Genomic DNA, 19,102 nt, shown 5'->3' on the forward strand with positions numbered 1-19,102 from the left:
AGCCACCATGAGAATGAGAACCCCATCTTTTAACGGATGAGTTTATAACACCTACATGGTGCCCAGCACACAAGACAGCTCACTAACTGTTTGTTGAGAAGATAAATGAATGAAGGCCCTGAGGTTGGTGTTATATATTGAGAAGAAGGAACTCTGCTTTCTGAGGGGTTTGATACGTTTGGTCCATTTTATTGTCTGCCTTTGTGCTCCAGCAAGCTCACTGAGCTATTCTGGTTGTATCTGGAAACCAAAATGTTGCCTCGTGACTCAAAAACACGAAATATACCATTTTGAGTGGAAGAAACATCTCATATCATGCTGACAGCATTTTCACTATTAGCGGCAAACAAATCAACTATAATTAAAATGCTGTCAAAGTGATTTGAGATTTTTCTCACACTTTCAAAGTTCCATATTTCATGAGTAGATTATCCAGGCCAGAGAATTTATCACCTCCTGGAGTGCCTTTCTTCCAGGAAGCTCAAAGACATCTACAAACACTGTCTTATTAATCCTTACATTAAAACCTGCAGGGAAAACAGGAGGAGAAAACAACACTGTCATGTATGACTGCCCAACAAAGAAGCTGCCTGAGACCCCAAGAGGCTGTGAGGCAGGTCTGCACAATGCTGAAGTCTCTGGACAGTTCAGGCCCAAAGCAAGGTGGCCTGGTCTGTGGCTCAGTAGGGACATTCAGCTTTTATGGAGAAATCAGCTTGCTGTCAGTTCAGGTTTTTTAAGAAGTCAATTTCATTTCCTTGAATCTCTCCCTTTCATTGGTATCACGCGTTTAGTAAGAAGCTGGGACATCAGTGGGAAAAGCTCTCATTTACTGAGCACTCACAGTGGGCTGGACCCTCGCTTCGTTTAGATACTATTTCATTTAACCCTCACTTGATACACACCAGACACTGATATGACTCCCGTCCACGTGCAGATGTAGAGACTGAGGCTCAGGGAGCCAGGTGACCTGCCCAAAGTCACAGGATGCGGAAAGCTCAGAGGCAGGATTTACTCCAGGGCCCACTGACCTCACATCTGTCCTTTGGCTGCATCGTTGAATGACTATTGGAGAGCAGCGGGAAGGTCAGATTGTCAGAATACGATCACACTAGAAGGTGCGAGGTGCAAAGAATCCACTCTGTCTCAGAGATGTCACAGAATCTTGCTCTTTTTATCATGCTACTTTGTTTAAACAAAGCCTATAAGACTTGCCAAATTTAATAGACAAATCACCGGCAGAAGCAGTGAGTAGATTTGGAATTCATGGTGTCGAGACTCACCCAGTAGAAATCTAGCTTGTAAGTGTTCAGATGGGATAACATGCTAATTTTTGTAAGTGGAGTATTTTTAAGAGCACATACATATCCACATGCGAACATATGGCCCATCGAGTGAGAAAACAGTATCCGGTGTATTTATACACTCTTAAAGTATCAGCTAGAGCACATATTTTAAGCCCATGGATTTCCAGTAGGGTCCACAGATAAGTTTCAGTAGTTTGGGGAACTCCTATAATCCTATGAGGGAATTTTGTGTGTTTGCGTGTACACACATTTTCCTAGGGAAGGGGTCTGTGATCAAACAAAAAAATTTTAATTATATCACTGTTACATAGAAACGTATCTGTCAATAAGGGTGTGTGTTCTCTGGGAAATGCAGTGCGTGGGTTTTATGGACAGATCCAGCTAGTATCCGGCACTTACTAGTGATATGATTTCAGACAAGGCATTTATCTTCTCTGAGTTTCTTCATCTCTAAAACGTTAGTAATAAGTCCCACCTTGTGGGACTGTTGCAAGGGATTATGAAGTTAGATACAAGCCTGGCGCTGCACCGGGTGCCGTAGGAAGTGCCTGGGAGGCACCAGCTATTTTATCATCGCCTGTGTAATGGAAAGTCAAATTTAGAGACAGTCTCCACGCCCCGTAACCTCGGTGACAATGGAGGGTCGTTTCTAAAAATCCTCCTCCCATCCAAACTCATCAGCAGCCCTTCCTCACTTGAATTTTTGAGAATTCATTTCAATCTCATGTTTCTGAGCCCAGGCTCTGGAACCAGCCAGCCAGGCTGGGTTCAAAACCACCCCCACCCCACTCTGCATTTGTTGGCTCTGGAACACCTAGGTACTCAACCTCCTTGGATCTGGCGAGTTAATGCTCGTCAACAGCTCAGCAGAGGGCCCGGCGCGTAGTAAATGCTCGGTAAACAGAGGGTAGCTGTTACTGCAGCTGCTATTATTATTTGTTGCCGTTGCTAACTTCACATCATTATTATGTACTATCTAACTTATTATTATTATTTATTATTTAACTCCAAGGACTCACACAGTGCCAAGACTGCATCTGTCTGTGTTTTGCATTGGTGGCGGATGCCTTTTTAGTAGTGGCTATTGGCACTTTCATTTTCTTCCTTTATTTCTTCCCACCCCAGATCTAGGATATTTTGAGCTTACTTTCAATCCCCTCAACAGCCAGGGTCACCAGGGATCTTTAGAAGGGAGGAAATCTGACCACCCAGCAAAGGAAGTATGTGAAGAGAACAACCCAAAACAAACTGAAGGAATTATTCCAAAAAACCTTGAAGGCAAGAAAATGGAAACTACGAATAACATCTATTTATAATTGCTGGTTGTTTTTCCGCAGAAGCCCTAGGATGATGGAGAGGGCCCCGCTGGTCTCATTGTTCCTGGCGGAACAGGCTGCCAAGAATGCCTCGCAACGTGAGGAAGGCGGCCGCTGCAGACAGAGAGTCTGATAAGTGTCACTGTAGATGAACTTTCAGAGAATCAAGGGCACACAACAAAGCCTGCGCCACTTCTCCCCTGACCTTCTGGCTCCACACCACTCCCTCCACTGACCAGCTCCCCAGCAAGCATGTTCCTCGGGCCGTGTGGCCACACATCTGCTCTGCTCCTGGACCAGCAAGTACTCTGGAGGTCAGCTTGGATGGAATGTGTTTGCTTATGTAAGGAATGATTTTCGAGACATGTGAAGTTTTAAGGCTTTGGGGCAGGCTGTTTTCAGCGTGACTGTTGGGTGTTACTTTCTGTCTATGCATCTATAAAATCCTTACTCTCCCAAGTCAGCTTAAATGACCCCTTGCTCATATTTTGTAATAATATCAGAGTAAAAAGTAGAAAAGAGTAGCGTACAATTTATGCCCATTCACCAGTAGCCTGGTGCTGAGATGGGAAGGCGAATCCCAGCAGGATCAGAGACTTGCTGAATTGTCCTAAGCTGGCCTAGGTCAACCGAGCATGCCTCAGTTTGCCTCATCTCATAAATAGGTACAGGGATCATGGCTCTGTGCCTCTCAGGGCTGACCAGAAGGGGCAGAAAGTATCTGGAACCCACTGAGGGGGAATCATTGTACACCATTTCTGGGCCTGGTGTGCTGGCAGTGTACCTGAACCTGTCCGGGTGAATGGTTCCCTCTGGGACATCGCTCACGAATCCTTGCTCCCAGAGGGTCTAATTGTAAGAGTGAATCATAACCTTCCCATCTGTCCGAAAAATGGAAGCCTGCTGGGAACGATGTGTGCTGGGCACCAGGGAATCAATCACCACATCAAAAAAGTCCTTTATGTTTTTTTTCCCCCCAGGGACGAAGGTTCCCAATCATTTTTCTCTCCACCTTTGCTGGTATCCAGCCTCCATAACAAAAGTCCAAAAATACAAAACTTGTCTGAAAAACATGCCATGTGGAAATCCAAGCAGGGGGCAGTTTGGGGAGAAGGTAGCAGAGGTGATGGGCCCTGTCCTCACATTTCATGCATCCGGAGCTTCAGGTGACAGAGCTCAGGGCTTCTCCTTGGCTCCAGGGGCTAACTTGTCACTCCTGTGCAAAAAGCACAGTCGTGTGGAAATGACGGGCCAGCACTAATGTTCAAGCAGGAAGGGACTGTGGCCACGCCAGGGTGGAGATTCTGAATGTAGCACTTGGTGGCCAGTCAGCTGGAACTGCTCCCACCTCCCAAACCGCCACTGGGTAAGTGGCTTGCTTAGATGGCTGTGTTCTGAAGGCACTGTGGCTGTGAGGGCCAAAGCAGGTCTGTTCACACAGTGCACATGAAAGCCCCCGCCTTTCCCCATCACAGGAAAGTCCCTCTGTTCTGAAAGACCTGGCTGCCCCTTGTGCAGGTTCAGGATGATGGGTGTTCTTGGCTGCAGGTTCTGTAAGACCAGGAAGAAATCTGTCTAGAAAGGACACCAGCTTCTACGAGAAAGGGAACCAGGTTGCAGGAAGCCTCCTCACAGGACGGAAGCAGTGTGAGTCAGACCTTGGAGAACTTTTATTTATCCCACAGCCAGAGCAGGCTGTTGGCTTTGTGCATGGCTGGCTGGTGGGATGGCTACCATCTTGCAGTGGCCAGCGGGGCCCTCACCGCTTGGGGAGGCAGCGTCGGTGGCCAGGACGAGCTGTGGGGCCACATGAGGGTAAGGGCCCTTGTGGGCAGTAGCGACCCCCCAGAAGAGAAGTCAGAACCCCAACACTTAACCTCGCAGCCTGTCCTGAGGCTTGGACTAAATCATATATCTGCTTGGACTTCAGTTTCCTTCCCATGGCAGGAAGACCAAAACAACAATAATAAAAAATAACAATACTATCTTACCCTCCTACGGCTCTCCAAGGGATGACACATCGATAAATCACTTTGAACTTTTAGATGAAAGGTGCTCTAGAAAACCGAGGGCTCATCAACTGTAATTGTTACGGTAATCATTTTAATGATAATAATGATGATAATGGGGGGTGGGGGGGTGAAACCTCCTACCTTGAGACAAAGGAAAACTCCCGTTAAAACCTGCAGCACAGATTGTTCCTGCTCCTAGCTCTCAACCGTCTCTTTCCAACTGCCAGTTCCTGGGCTGAAATATTTACTCCTTTCCTTTCCAATAAAACAATTATTTGTTCCACCATTTTTTCTCTCGCTCACTCGCTGGTGCATCTGGCTTTGCCCTGACAGCTCAGCCATGGACTGTTTACATGTCTCGCTCACCCTCCAAGATGCCGGTTCAGCTCCATTGACACTAAAGGCAGGAGAATTCTCTCTGTGTGAGGAATCAATTACTTCCGCTGACACTCTATTACTAGCCCTCACATCTTCGGATTCCAGATGAAGAGTAAGGTGGTGGTGGGGATGGCAGGGAATTTGAAGAGGATGCTGACGGGGGCTGGAGGGGACCAGAGGAGTAGGAGGTAAGTGACAGGGAGGCAGGAGACAATTGACTGAGAGGCAGGCCTCCAGCTTGTATTTAAAGACACAGAAAGATCTCTCTGTCTCTCTCCTTGACTGCCCTGTCGGCATCCAGAGGTGACCACACGGCAGGAAGAGGCAAAGAAAAGGTAGAAAAAAGAGAAAAGAAAAAAAGAAAAGAGTTGTCAAGGATATCTAAGGAAATCAGAGAGGCCTCAAATGCCTAAGCCTTGGGACAGCAGATGACAGCTCTGAGCATATGGACACAGGTATACAAAGGCAGCTTTGGGCAGCAGGCTTCAAATCCCAGCCCCACCATTACTCCCTGCGTGATCTCTCTGGGCCTCAGTATCCCCATCTGTCAAATGGGAGTAATAGTAGTCCCAGCCCCAAAGTGTCATTATAAGAATAAAACATGGGAAGTTCCTGGTACAGTAGCACCCGATGTCTGTCAAGAGCTCAATAAATATTTGCTATTATTGTCCAACTGACAGTCCCTCCACACCACCTACAAACGTACAATTGAGTCCCTAATGGGGCAGAACAGAAAAATTTATAGAGACAGCCAAGATACTTGGCTACAAAGCCAGGGAAAAAAGGCATAAAAAATCGTGTGGATTTTCCTTTATCATGTAGTTTTTTGCTGCTCTCCTAAACGTAAGACCAACTCAGTTTTTCTTTCTTCTTTTTGTTTTAAATTTTATTTTGAACCTGCTAACATTTTTTAGGGATTTTCCTTCTAGGAAAAAAAATTTTTTTGATTATGTAAATTAAATACAACCCTCTCCTCTGCAATCAACTGAAGTAAGTTGTGAGGCACTAGGTCTTGTAATGAAGGACGATTATGGAAGCTCTTTTCTAGAAGGAAAGACAAGGGCAGCTAATGTATTTTTTTCTTCCAGGGATGATTGATCCAGGCAGAAGTAGAAGAATGGAATTAAATGATCTGTTGAGTTTCTCTTAATCCAAAGGTTTCAATTGCCCTGCCACTAAAGAAGGACAAAACAAAGAGAATTTTTTTTTTCCCGAAAGGACTCATGACTACAGCAAAACACACAAATTGCTTTTTTTTTTAAAAAAAATCTAATTTCTCTTCTTGGTCTATTTCCTTCTCCTTTTTATCCCCTCCACACCCAGAGCTCCCACTGAATTTCTTAAGACTGACTCTCACCCGGTGTAATTAGATGGGAGAATTACATGGAGTTACATGGGGTGAGATGCTGGCCTTCTGGGACCTCTGGGTTCAGAGAAGGTGCCAGGGTTGAGAGGCAGAACAAGTGGGACTGTGTACTAGAAAATCTCAAGTGATTTTCTCAATCAGAAGATAAAAATGCGTTTGTTAGGAAGGATATCCACAGTGAAGCTTGCATTTGGAGAGCTGAGATTGCAACATTGCATATTTAAAAACAAACTGCCAAAAATAACCCTTGTCCCAACTGCTCTTTAACCTTGGTAGGCGGAGGAGAACAGTCTGCCGTGTTTTTCCCACTTCTTCAGCGAGCTAAGTTGCTGGGTGGAGCCCTTGGTCAAGGTTGGTGAGTGTGGGCTTGGCTGCCAGCTGAGCCCAAGTCAGCAGGACTGTTCCCGTTTATTGCACCACGTACCTGGAGGGGGATCTGTTTCTGTCATTAGCAGGGTTGTTGCAATACAGGAAAGGATTGCTGCTCATGGGTTCCTTGGGGGAATCAGAATATTTCTGTGGTTGGGCAAGCAGTAAATCTGTAACAGTGTCACAAATAATCAACCCGAGGGTCTCTCCTGAGTGCAAGATGCCCTCTTGAACCACAGAGAACTCTCACTTCTGCTTTGATTGCTAGAGACTTCGGCGGACACCAGCTGAAGCCACATCTCTAGTTGGGCAATGTGCCTTCATGCCCTTTATTCATAGCAAAGAGAGTTGTGTTCAGAGGAAGTCTTCCGTAGGAGTAAACTGATGAGCAGGGCTTAATCCAGAATGTTACCTGGACTTTCCCAGTCCAAACCCTACTTTCAAGCATTAAACGGGAGGAAAGGAGAAGGCTGGATATAGGGTATGAAACTGTAGAAACTCTGACCAGGGAGAGTCAGACAGCCAAGAGTCCCCATAATCTCAGTCTTTTCCTGCTTCCTGACCCTGGCCCCTCCTTGAGCTGCTGGAATCATCTGGCCAGGAAATAAAATAAATAGCATTGCTTAGGCATCTCTTCACCGAGAGAGGGGTTTGTCACAAGGATGGCCCTTTGTTACTGGGGTTCCTAAAAGCATCAAATTCTCCCCCCTTCTTGTCTTTGACATGATGTTCTCGCCTGGGCCACCAGCCATACATATTCCCCCTTTGCCTGGCTAACTTCTTAAGGATTGGTGCAGGCATCACCTCCACCAAGGAGCCTTCCCTGATCTCCTCAGCTGAGGCTGGATCCCAATGCTGTGGGCTCACAAAACATGCCCATATCATGTCCCTGCCAGAAGGCATGAGGTTGGTGAAGGCAATAGAGCATGAGAGGAAAAAGCACCGACTGCAAAGTAGGTTACTCTGCCTTCAAACCCCTTCCTTCTCTGCCACTTCCAAAAGCGGCACCTGGGGCCAGCTGCCTACATTCTTTGAGCCCAAATTTCTTCATTTGTGAAATAGGAAGAGAAACAATAAGTTCACAAGGTTTTGTGAGAAGGATCAAATGAGATGATGTATGTAAAGGACTTGGCAAAGTGCCAGGCTCACGGGCGATGCTCTAGATATGGTAGCTTTATCATCAATAACCGTATTTTTTTACCTGCTTCCTCCTCCCAAACTCTAAGTTCCATAAGGGAAAGAGTATGATTTACTGACTCATCACTGCACCCCCAAGGCTCTCGTCATGCTTGGCACATAATAGATGTTGAATAACTAGGAATGAATGGAAGGTCTATAGCCATTTCGCTTGCGAAAGACCACGTCCCAGAGAGCTTAGTAACTTCTGTAATCCATGTCTTATCCGCCCGCTGTCACCATGTCACATCACAAGGTGGACGACGAGGGAAGACAGCTCTGTCAGCCTTCCAGTGTGGGTTCCTGCCATGCTGACCTACATCCAGGCAACTCAAATGTAAAAATATCACTGAAATAATCATCTGCTTGCACCTGCTCAGCCCCCTCTTGGACTAAGCGCTGCAGTGGGTAGAGATAAGAAACATGTGGTCTGTGCCCTTGGAGAATTTACATGCTCAGAACACAGGTGACTGCACATGGGGAAAAAAGGCAAGCAAATCAAGGCAATAAGCAATGCTCGGGGAGTAGGAGCCCCTAAAAGAACTGGAGGAATCAAGGACAACAAAGGAGAAGGGAAGGGGGCGTGCAGCAGGATGCTGGAGGTAAGGGGGAGGGGAGTTTGAGTGTCAGGCCCTCACGGGGTCTCATACAGATGTAAGGTGTATGTGGTTGTTTGACCACAATGGAGGGTGTTTACTGAGTGCAGGGGATCCTCGTTGGCTGGGCGGGGAGGCGCCAGCTTACTGAGGTCTGGCATGTTCCCTCTGTTTCCTGCAGTTGACTTATCAACCTGTGAAAGTGCTCCCTTTCTAAGATAGCATCCCCTACTTTGGGAGAAGCAGACACATCTTCTAAGATTTAGAGGACTCTTATGGCCGTAAATAAATCCAAGAGCTCTTTGTTTATCCAGGACACGCAGAGGCTAAATATTCCCTAAACCTCAAATACCCAGAATGTGGGCAGTGCGATGGTTTCAGAAGGAAGATGGTGAGCAGCTCAGCTAATGCACTTTGTCCCCGAGAGAGTGAGTGCTCCAGTCCTTGCACTGCTGTGAGCGTAGCTGACTCAAGCAAACCAGACACGCGGGCCCTGAGATTGCACTGGCTTGGGACAAAGCTTCAATTCCAGAACTGAACACTTCCCAACAGACACCAAAGCCTCCTGAAGCAAAATCCATGGCCATCATAAAAGAGTGAGAACAGGTCAGAGAGCATACTCATAACCGAGAGTGACAGCAAGAATATTGACAGAAAAGTCACAAACTTCCCCAAAGAACAAAGATGCTAACACAGTTGCTAATGTATTGTGCATCAGCCTAAACAAGACACCGCACTCTTGCAAAGTAGTTGTAATTGTCGAAGGTTTGCAGGTGAGGACACTGAGGCCTGGGGAGTTTAAAGATAGACAAAATCTCATACTTAAATCTACCCGATCCACATATGACATGACCCAGCCTCTGTCACAAAAAGTCAAGTTTAGAATTAGAAGCCGGAATCATGGAGAAAAAGTTGACTCTCCTTTATTTTTATTTGAGAAAACAAGGAAGTGTGGCACATGACTGAGGACGTTCTTCCTCAGGAATCTTTCAAAACGGGAAGTTTTGGAACTTGAGTGTTTCAGTATCTGGGAATTTCAATGCTGCACGGTAAATGAGATCTCACTGTGTGGAACACACACAGAAAGTCATTAGTATAGACTTCTTTGTGGGTTTTTCAGCCTAAGAAATGTTCTTTCAAGTCTTCCTAGCAGGTTTTGCTCTTTTTGAAGCATGCTTTCCAAGCTACTTGTCTGGCAATGACCAGCTCTTAAAAGGATCGAGCAAAATCAAGGACTCTTGACTGTTTTGTTTTGTTTTTTGTTTTTTAAATTTTTTGAGGGGTGGGGAGAGTAGTTTTTTAAATTTTTTTAAATTGAGGTTCTGGGGATTGAACCCAGAACCTTGTGCATGCTAAGTGTGCACTCTACCACTAGGCTGTACCTACCGCCTGATTCTGGTTTGACTTGAGCCTCCTGGAGGGGGTGGGGTGCCCGGCCTGTGTGAGGATGCGTGAAGAAGCTGTGTATCATACGCAGGTGGGTGTTTTCAAGAATACATATTCTGAGATCTCAGAAATGGAAAACGTATTCGAGTGCATGTGCATACATTTCTGAAGCCCTAATGTTCAGTGGCTTGATGACCCGAGTGAAAGGCAGGGACAGGAGCCTCTCCCCACCGCAGGGGATGACGTGGCTTCTCCCCTGGTGCTCAGATGGCCCTGAGTCCTGCCCTTTTGCCCCTCAGCCGCACGGACTGGGCAAGGCCACGGAGGCTTCTGGTTTCTGCTCAAAGTCGGGGAAGAGGCCCCAGAGCAGCCTATGGGCGCTGGGGGCTTGGATGCCTGTGGATGGCCAGAGGGAGGAGTCGGGAGCTCACCGCAGATGGTGGCCTTGGATGGCAGACTCAGGCAAAGCTGGGGCTGGTGAGTGAAAGTTTCCAAGCAGACAGCAAGCTTAAATGAAATGAAATTAACCAGCAACGGTTAGGGGAAAAGGTCGGTCTGTCTGGGGTTTATTCATCAACGGCCTCCACCTTTGGGATGTGGATTTCAAGGGACAGAGAGCCAAGGGCTTAGGGACCACTGGCCAAGCTGATCCTCTCACATCCGGGCCCATTCCCAGGTCATGGGGCCATCTCTGCAGTAAATCCTGCACAAAGGAAGAAGAGGGGAAAACACGAGGGCAAGGCTGGGCCTGCTGACCACTGCCCTTACTCCAGAGTGGGGCTGCGTTGTTGTTTTTTTACCCCCTGTTTTCACTCCCTTTTTGCAGGGGTGTTGCTGCTGCATTCTCTCATCAGAAGGACTGTTTGGGAAGTTTTGGTAAGTATTCACCCTATGGGCTTTGAGAGCCAAATCCAATTTGAAACATGCACCCGAAATGACAGTTGGAAGAATACTAATTTCCTTTGCTAGTAAGTTCTTTCCCAACCCAGGAGCTCCCTTGGAACGAAAAGGAGAGCGGGAGAGAGGAGCAATAGGACAGAACTTCCAGGACTTCAATTAGATTAATTGTTCCCTTCACAAGACAGTCAAACAAGGCAGAGGGAGGAGGAAGAAGCCTGTTTACTCTGAATGCACATGGCAAGGAAGATGTTAAAAATACCTTGCAGGGTGAGAGATGGAGGGAACCGGATGTGTCTTTCCAAGTACAAAAATTAATCAGAGTAAGAGAGAAATGGGGAGTAGGGGAGAAAGGGGGGAGGCAGAGAGCAGTAGGGATGAGGTTAAGTAGTGGAGGCTTGACCCCAACAGAGCCTTTCTGACGCTTTGGCACTGGGGGAAGGAGACCCCAGGAAGACTTTTTTCTGACCTTCCTGAACTTTTCAGTTCCAGCTGAAAGTATGGAATGGAGGAGTGGGGAGAAAAACAGGAAGCTACTTAGTAAGGATGGTAAACTCGAGTAGCTTCAGAATAACCTGGAACTTGCCTGCTTCCCCTCCTCCAACTCCAGCCAGAGGCAACGTCTTTGTCCCTCTGCCACCAGCGAGCTTCGGAGGCCTTGTGATGGCCCCATCCCTGGGGCTCAGCCCCCAACGGTGCAGGAGCGTGCTGCCCTGGCCTTTCTTGCTTCCTGACATATTTTAAGCCATGCTCACCAGCTCCTGAGTGTTCCGTTCCAAAAGCCTTGCCTTCTCTCTCTGCCACTATGAATATACATGAGCTGACCTCTTAGCAGTTCCCCTGGGAGATTTGCAGGCATAAGCATAACAGATTTTGGCCCTCAGTGGAGAGAGGTGCTTAGTCAAATTTCTCCGAGCTCAGACCTAAGCTCTCGGTACATTACACCTCAATTTGTGCCAACCAGCCAGACAGCAGGAGCCTTATACCTTATACAGATGCTCTTTGAACATAAATTTTTGGTAAAGTTCACTGGCAGGGAACTGGCAGCCTTGAGTGCAAATGTGCAAATGTGCACTGGCTGTGCATTTAACTCATTCAAAGAGGAACTGATGAGTTACCCCATGTCCTCCATTGAGTCAGAACTGGATCTTGGATTAAAAACTCTATCTTATGACTGTCACATGAAGGGTTCATCTGGGAAACCGTTCGGTTTTCAAGAAAGACAACCTCTGGTTAGGAAAAAGTCATTACAAAGGTGCAAAGGAGTCCTAGGAGGGTACCGATGACACTGACCCCCCTATGCCTGGCAGTCTAGCACTAGTTAAAGAGGACCCTGTGTCCTCCACAAGGCAGCGCTGGCCCAGATCTGGCCCCCCTCCCCGGCCGGCTGTCCCCTGTATTAACTTTTCAGTCCTCACAATGCCTTGGTCACGAAGAATGCTTGACTATTTATGAATCATAAGGGGCCATGGAATACCCATCAGAGCAGTGGCATGTTCTAGGCACGTGTTTGGAGAAGGACAGGATTGTTGGCATGTTCTTTCCTGCATGGAAAACTCTCACTTTTGTTTTAGTGACGAAAAGACTCTAAGATGGAGCCCACCGGACAGCACAAAGGGCATTCACGTTCTTGACGTTACAATGCTGCTTCCTCCCTCACCTTGACGGCAGGGACCTTGGTGTTAACAGGGCATTTCTAAAGCACTCGCAGGCGTCTAAACACCCACTGGGTCTCTCCTAAGCTAGACATTTCAAAGGTGGCAGGACTGATGTTGTGGGCCCAGCTGAGTCACCTCAGGTGACTTACTTAACTTCTCTGGGCTTTGGTTTCCTCATCTGCAAAATGGAGGTCATCATGGTGCCACCTCCCCATGGCCATTGAGAGAACCAAATGGATGGATGTTCATAAAGCAATTAGAAGACTGTAAATAAGTCCCTGACACCAGCTTTGAGACTCTAACCTGCACAGCACTAATACCAAGCACCAGTGCGAATTTTAGACCTACCAGTATAGGCTGAGATGTTTCACTCTCTTTCTTAAGAAAACCAGCTGCTACTTCACAAAATAACAGCCTGATCCTCCACGGCTGGACGCAGAGGAAGTCTCCACTTGGGGAACTGGCTACTATTTTATTAAGGAAGCCGCTGGGGTTCCTACATGTGGTAGTGATGGTGGACATGGGGAGACCTCTCAGGGGGAAGTAAATCCCCAAGTCAAGAGCTGGCATTGTTCAGTCCACCCCCTCCCCTACGTGGAATTCTCCTCCATGCTAGCCTTTGAGTTTAGGGTATATTCTCTTTACTCTTCACTCAAGAAGGCGCTTTCCTTCATACTAGGGGATCAACTAGGCTTTTAGTTCCCCTGAAAGAAATAAACCTCTTGAGGTCTCCCTCAGGGGCCAGGCCCCACTACAGCAGGTCCTGGGGTTGGGGAGCTGCCATGACTGGGCGGGAGCCAGGGGGGCGGGGGCGGGAGGGTGTGTCTCGTGGATGTCAGCTGTACAGGATGGCGCTTACTTGCAGTCATGCTTTTCGATTTCAAAGTGAGGGTTGAAGTTGAGGACAATCTTCTGGTTGGGTTCAGGGGCGTAAACAATCCACTCGCAGTTCTGGTGGGATGGATAATCCTGGGGGTAACCCGGGGAGGTGATGTAGCCAGCATCTTTGGAATTCAAACGACCTCCACAGGGTGGGTCTGGAAAAGAAGACACACAAGCAAAGAACTTCAAATATGTTACAGCCTGGGGTTTTTTTTTTTTTTTTCCTCTCCTTGTTTCTCTTCTCTACCAGTGGCTGATTAAAACTGTTTTACAGACCTTTTATGGCAGTCCAGAAGACTAACCTACTTACTCATTTAGTGGAAGAGATTATTTCAGCTCATCCCCGCCCCCACCACTCACCCAACCACACACACAAACACACACACACACTCCTCAAATGAAAATACTCCAGAAAATGGTCATAAACATTCCCAATTACATGGTCTGAGATTTAAAAAACAAAAACAAAAACAAAAACAAAAAAACCCCAAGAAAGCTGCAAACTTAACATGCCTCCCTGCCTTTTCCTGTCTCCCCTGCCTGGCCCATCTCCTTCTCATTCAAACCGCTCATCTCTGTCTATCTCATAAATCCTTCTTGTTATTTGGTGTCTCCCAGCCCAGGCAGCAAGAAGACTCCGGGAACTGACAATAGTGGTTTTGTGGTGCCGACCCACAGTGAGCCTGGTAACAATTACATGTGATGCGAAGGAAGCATTTTTAGTTTTGGGCCAGAACAGGCCCTAGAGGGTGATTTCAACTTTTTTTTTCAAGAAAGAAAAAGCGAAACTCCCAAACACTTAATTTCATATACACCACAAATTTGATTTATTATTTCATTATACACCAAGTGGAAAAATCTGCATTAGAGAATCCACTGGCTCTGACCTCAGAGTTTTGACAAAAGTGCTTTGTGCCGAGTGGACGCCTGTGTTTTCTCCCTGCTTTCTGCCCGCTGTCCCTCCTGCCTGGTCACCGCCACCAGAGTGTGCTGCTGCTTTGTCCAGCTGCACCAGCCATTGGAAAGGCCGCTGCTGGGGAGTGCTGCCCCCTCCCCCACCCCTTGCCCAGCAGTGCCCGGCTGGAGGTAAACAGCTTCTTGTGGGCCAGGAGGGAAGGGGGTGATCTTCAAAGGCAGGAAAGGTGGGCGATGACATTTGAAGCATTTCATGTATTTGAGAGTGAGGTTCTGTCACCCTCAGGAGGGGGTTCCTGGGATATGGGGGGTTTTGCTTAATACTGCAGTAGAACAGAAGCCAGGAAGGCACCAGAGACCTGGAAATATTCAGAAGCCTCTCAGAGACCTTCCGAAGATGTGCGCCTCTCTTAGCATCAATCACGATTTAATATCGCCATCTGCATGGAGCAGCATGGGCCCGTGAATTATGCATTCCATCTCAGCAGCTACCCTACAGGATGGGGCTCTCTCCTGTGTTCCCTCTTTGAGGGAAAGGGTCATGCATTTTTTAACTCTACAGGTGCACTCTCCTATTCCCCGTGTCTGCTGGCATTACCGTCTTCCAGACCTCTGCTTTAGATTACCAGCCTGACAGGCTCTAAATGCATAAAAGATGGGCGCACTGCACAATGGTGGTGGGGGTACACAAACCTACACAAGTAGCCTTTTAGGCATCGCGCCTCCCAGAGCTCAAACTGTGCCGAGCTGAACTGCCCAGAATCTAATGGATTCAGGTTCCATTTCCTACTGGGTGGAAAACAAAAGCAGGCCATTTCCTCCGGCTAGCAGAGACCACAGCATCCTTTAACTAATGACCCTGCACCCTCCCCAGTCAGGAGGACAATGGGCCCAGCCTTCCCGCCCAGACGGAGATGAGGCCAGCAGTGAGCAGGGTACCGCCTGTTCTCAGCAGCCCACCCTGCAGTGACTTCCCGGGTGTCCACACCACTCAGCCACGCTGGGCAGCCAACATCTTCCAGCAAGTCAGACTGTGGCCCATTGGTCATGGCTCATGCACGTGAAATGGGGCTGAGAGTGGCCCTCTGTAAAGGTGGAGGTGTGGAAACTGTGATAACCAGCTGCTCCTACCAAGCTGGCAGGAGAGGAAATTTTCTACTGGGCACAGCTCCTCTACTGACTGTTTTGCTGAAAACTGCAGCCCTGCCCCCCATTCACTGGAAACCACACTTTTCACCTTGGAACTCATCGGAGGGAATCCGAGCTGAGCTCCAGTGTAGTAACCACATCATCCAAACTCTCTCCCTCTTTTCGTCATCCTTCCCTACTTCTCTCCCATTACTCTTGAAAGAAGAACTTCTCTCCTGAAATTCCCTGCCCTCCAAGTTAAAGCTTTTAGCAATTAGACCAGGCACACATGATCAGCAATAAAGTCAGGAAAGTTCCTCATAGAAAGGTTTCATTTCTCACCCACACTGCTAGGAGTAATCATTTCCCAACTTAAAAAAAAAGTTAAACTATCTATATCTCATGGCCAACAGTCTGCATTTTCTGCTGTTAAAACTTACTTAACCGGAGAAAAAAAGGAGTAACTCGTTTCCTTTTTTCCTGTTCTTTCTTTATCTGAGGAAAATCAAGGCACTTATTAAAATATTTAAGAACTCATTAAAACATCTGCTTTGTTTGCATGTAGTTAACCTTCTCAATATCCAAACATTTATAAACTCACGTTCTTGTTTGGCTGGCACTCACACTCAGAAACACATACAAACATAGATATGGAACATACATCCAGTACATAGACATATTAGAAATTCACACTTCAGTCCGGTACACACTTTCACACCCTCTCATAAAATATCACACATCATTTGCACAAGACATCTATCCACCAAGATAAATACTAGAATTTCCATCTCTGCTTTTCTTGGAGAGAATTGAATTCTTGAAATCTATCATCGGTAACAATTGTAAGGAAAACACACTTACTCCTCGGCTCCTCTTGAAAATGGATCTTTCATTTCCAGGTGTGGGGACCCTTCATTTCTTAAATGCAAACACACCCCCAGGAGAAATGAGCTAGACTTTCTTCTGAAGAGCTACACCATCCGTGGCTTGGGAGGTCTTTATTGTGTTCCTAAAGGAACAGCATAAATGCTCTCTGTCCTGTTTCAGAGGACTCCGGTCCAGCCAAAAGGGAGTTGAACTCAAGGGCAAACCCCTTTAGGCCAATCTCCACACAGAAAAGGGAGGTTGACCCTGTGAAGTTGCAGCTATTGAGCCTGTTTGGCAAGTCGGCAAGGGACTTCTTTCTCTAACTATTTTGTGAATACCTTTCACCTGGGGCAAACTTGTTTTCCAAAGAGAAGTAGGCAAATCCAGGCCTGGACTGTTCAGAGCAGTTTTCTCCTACATCTGGGAGGGAAGCCTATGGGATGGGCCAGGTCAGGCCAGATAAAGACCTCAGAGGCCCAGGGATGAAAGGATGCAAGTGATCCCCAGATGTAATTTGAAATCAAGGGAATACTAAGTTCTAAAGTCACGAAGGTCTGATTTTCTTTCCCCCCTGCAATGACTACTAAGGTGTTTTTATTTGACACATCAAAGGTCAGATTATTTCTGACATCCATATCTTCCTCTTTGTCTCTCTCTTTGTTTGTCTCTGGTGCCCTTGTTGGCTGATGACCTAAGTACCATCTGATGCTGCCTGGGGGTAACCTGGCCCTGGATCAGATACAGGGATTTTGTACCCATTGACTTACAATTCTAAGGCACTCTGCCAGCTTCAGAAGGAACTCAGCCTCCTACAGAACCCAATTTAAGATGAAGCACTGGTTCCTCAGTAATATTTTATTTTTAGGACATATTTATTAAGGATTAAAAGAAGATCTTTTAAAAAAATCTGGTCTGTTTCCTAGGGAAATTCACTTGGATTTGTTTTAAAGGAACACTGTACAGCCAAGACTTTTAAATAATCAGATTACAGTGGCTTACTTCACGATGGCCACCAGAGACGCCAGTGACACCAGGCAACAGCCTGCGGGCTGTCCCACAGTAGAATAATCAGATCACTTGGTTTAGCTGAACTGAAGGAAAAAGTCCTTGGCAAAAACGGGGGAATTTAGGCTGGCTGGATTTGGGATTAGTGAGTCAGATTGTTGTCAAAGGTGGGTCTGGGGTGAGGGGACCAGATTACTAGGAGGGGAGGGGGGCTGACATTAGCAAGAAGAGGGGAGGCAGCACGTGGATGCTTAACTCCGTGTGACCTTCCTCGACTGTAATTCTGTGAGGGGGCTGAATGAAGTGTGTCGTTTTCAAAGTTCTTTTCAAAGGTGTTTGTTGTTTTCCTTGACCAAAACTCTATGCAGAACTCCAATGTGCAAAGCAGCTAAGAGTGGAGCTCTTCTTGGGTGTAGGGATGGGGGGAACCAGAATCAGTACAGTGTCTCTGTCTCCAAGTCCCCCCACCAAGGGGGCTTCTCTGTAAGAATACTGGGGCTTCTTGGAACAGAGTCTGAAACCCACTGAACAGATCTCAGTTCCCTTGTTACTTTTAAAAAATGTTTTTTAATTAATTAGGTTTATTTACTTTTAGAGGAAGTACTGGGGATTGAACCCAGAACCTCGTGCATCCTAAGCATGCACTCTGCCCCTTGAGCTATACCCTCCCCACTCTTACTACTTTAAAATGCCAAGTTAAAGAGAAAGAATAGAAGGATTAGAAGACATCGATTTCATATATATACCTAAGGGCACCTGGTAGAGAAAAGCAGTCACTCTCATTTCTCCTGAAAATAATATACTTTATTTACTTTATAATTTATTCTTTATCCACAGCCTAATCCCATCCTGTTCCTTTTTTCCACAGTATTGTTTTTATTTAATCGTTAGTAGCAAGGAAAAGAAAAAGTTCTTTCTCTGACTTAAAAAGAGAAGGTTGTCACTTTGCCACTTAACTAGTAAGAAGCCTTGTGTTCAAGTGTGGTCTCCCCACTAGCAAGCTGTGTGACCTTGGGTAAGTTAGTAAACAACTCTGAGCCTTTGTTTTCTCTTCTATAAAATAAGGGGTGTGGTTCTAAAAGGTCAGTTCTAGTTTTAAAGTTCAAAGCCTATACAATGAGGAGGAGAAAAGATCCTCTAACCCATAGATGAACCCCAAATTAAAAAGATTCTCTACCTTCTAGACAATAAGATATTTACACAAGGTGTTAATTCCTGTTTCATCTGCTTGGTAAGCCTGAAATAAAACTCCGGGATTCTTCGAATGAACCTATCTGTCTTACATTATGGAGAGTTCAAATGTCTCTTTCAATCACGTTAGCTCTACTGACATGAGCTTCTTTTCTTAACTGAGTGTGTGGCTACATATTTATAAACATTAGGGATACACAGTTCTGTGTGTGAGCATCTCAATGACAGTGATGCATGAAAGGAAAGGCCAAAAATCAAAAAAAGAGTTTCTTCTAATCTCTTGCTCAAATCATCTAAGTCCTGTGCTCAGGGTTGGAACCAAATTTTGCTCACTAACCCTGGATAAGCTGCTTTTTAAGAGCGATTTCTCTGAGCTGAGGTTGGATTTTGTTTTATTCAAAGCGACTTCAGCCTGTCACAAAACAGTCTCATAAAATCTGTATCTTGGCTTAAGCTGGGAAGAAATGAGCCAATCCATCAGCCCAGGAATGTGGCTGTTTGACCACTTCCTAAGGCAACTGGGAAGGGATGCAATCTATTCAGTTTATGGTGCTGGGTGGCAGTGAGTGATACACTCCTGAAGGCACAGCAAATGGAAATCCCTGTGAACTTCTGCAGTGATAAAGTTCAAAATCTGAATAAAAGAACCATCT

General features: G+C 46.4%; 1 protein-coding gene across 4 annotated transcripts in view; it reads right to left on the bottom strand.

Annotated features, from left to right (window-relative positions):
- NRP2 (neuropilin 2) overlaps window positions 1-19,102 on the bottom strand; it is a 111,472-nt gene that overhangs the window by 82,978 nt on the left and 9,392 nt on the right. For all 4 annotated transcript variants that reach the window (XM_045520517.2, XM_010960122.3, XM_010960123.3 and 1 more), the window contains exon 2: window positions 13,321-13,498. In XM_045520517.2, the coding sequence (XP_045376473.1) occupies window positions 13,321-13,498 (178 nt within the window). The remainder of the gene's footprint in view (window positions 1-13,320; window positions 13,499-19,102) is intronic.

This window comes from Camelus bactrianus, chromosome 5, assembly GCF_048773025.1.
Source record: "Camelus bactrianus isolate YW-2024 breed Bactrian camel chromosome 5, ASM4877302v1, whole genome shotgun sequence".
Lineage (NCBI taxonomy): Eukaryota > Metazoa > Chordata > Mammalia > Artiodactyla > Camelidae > Camelus > Camelus bactrianus.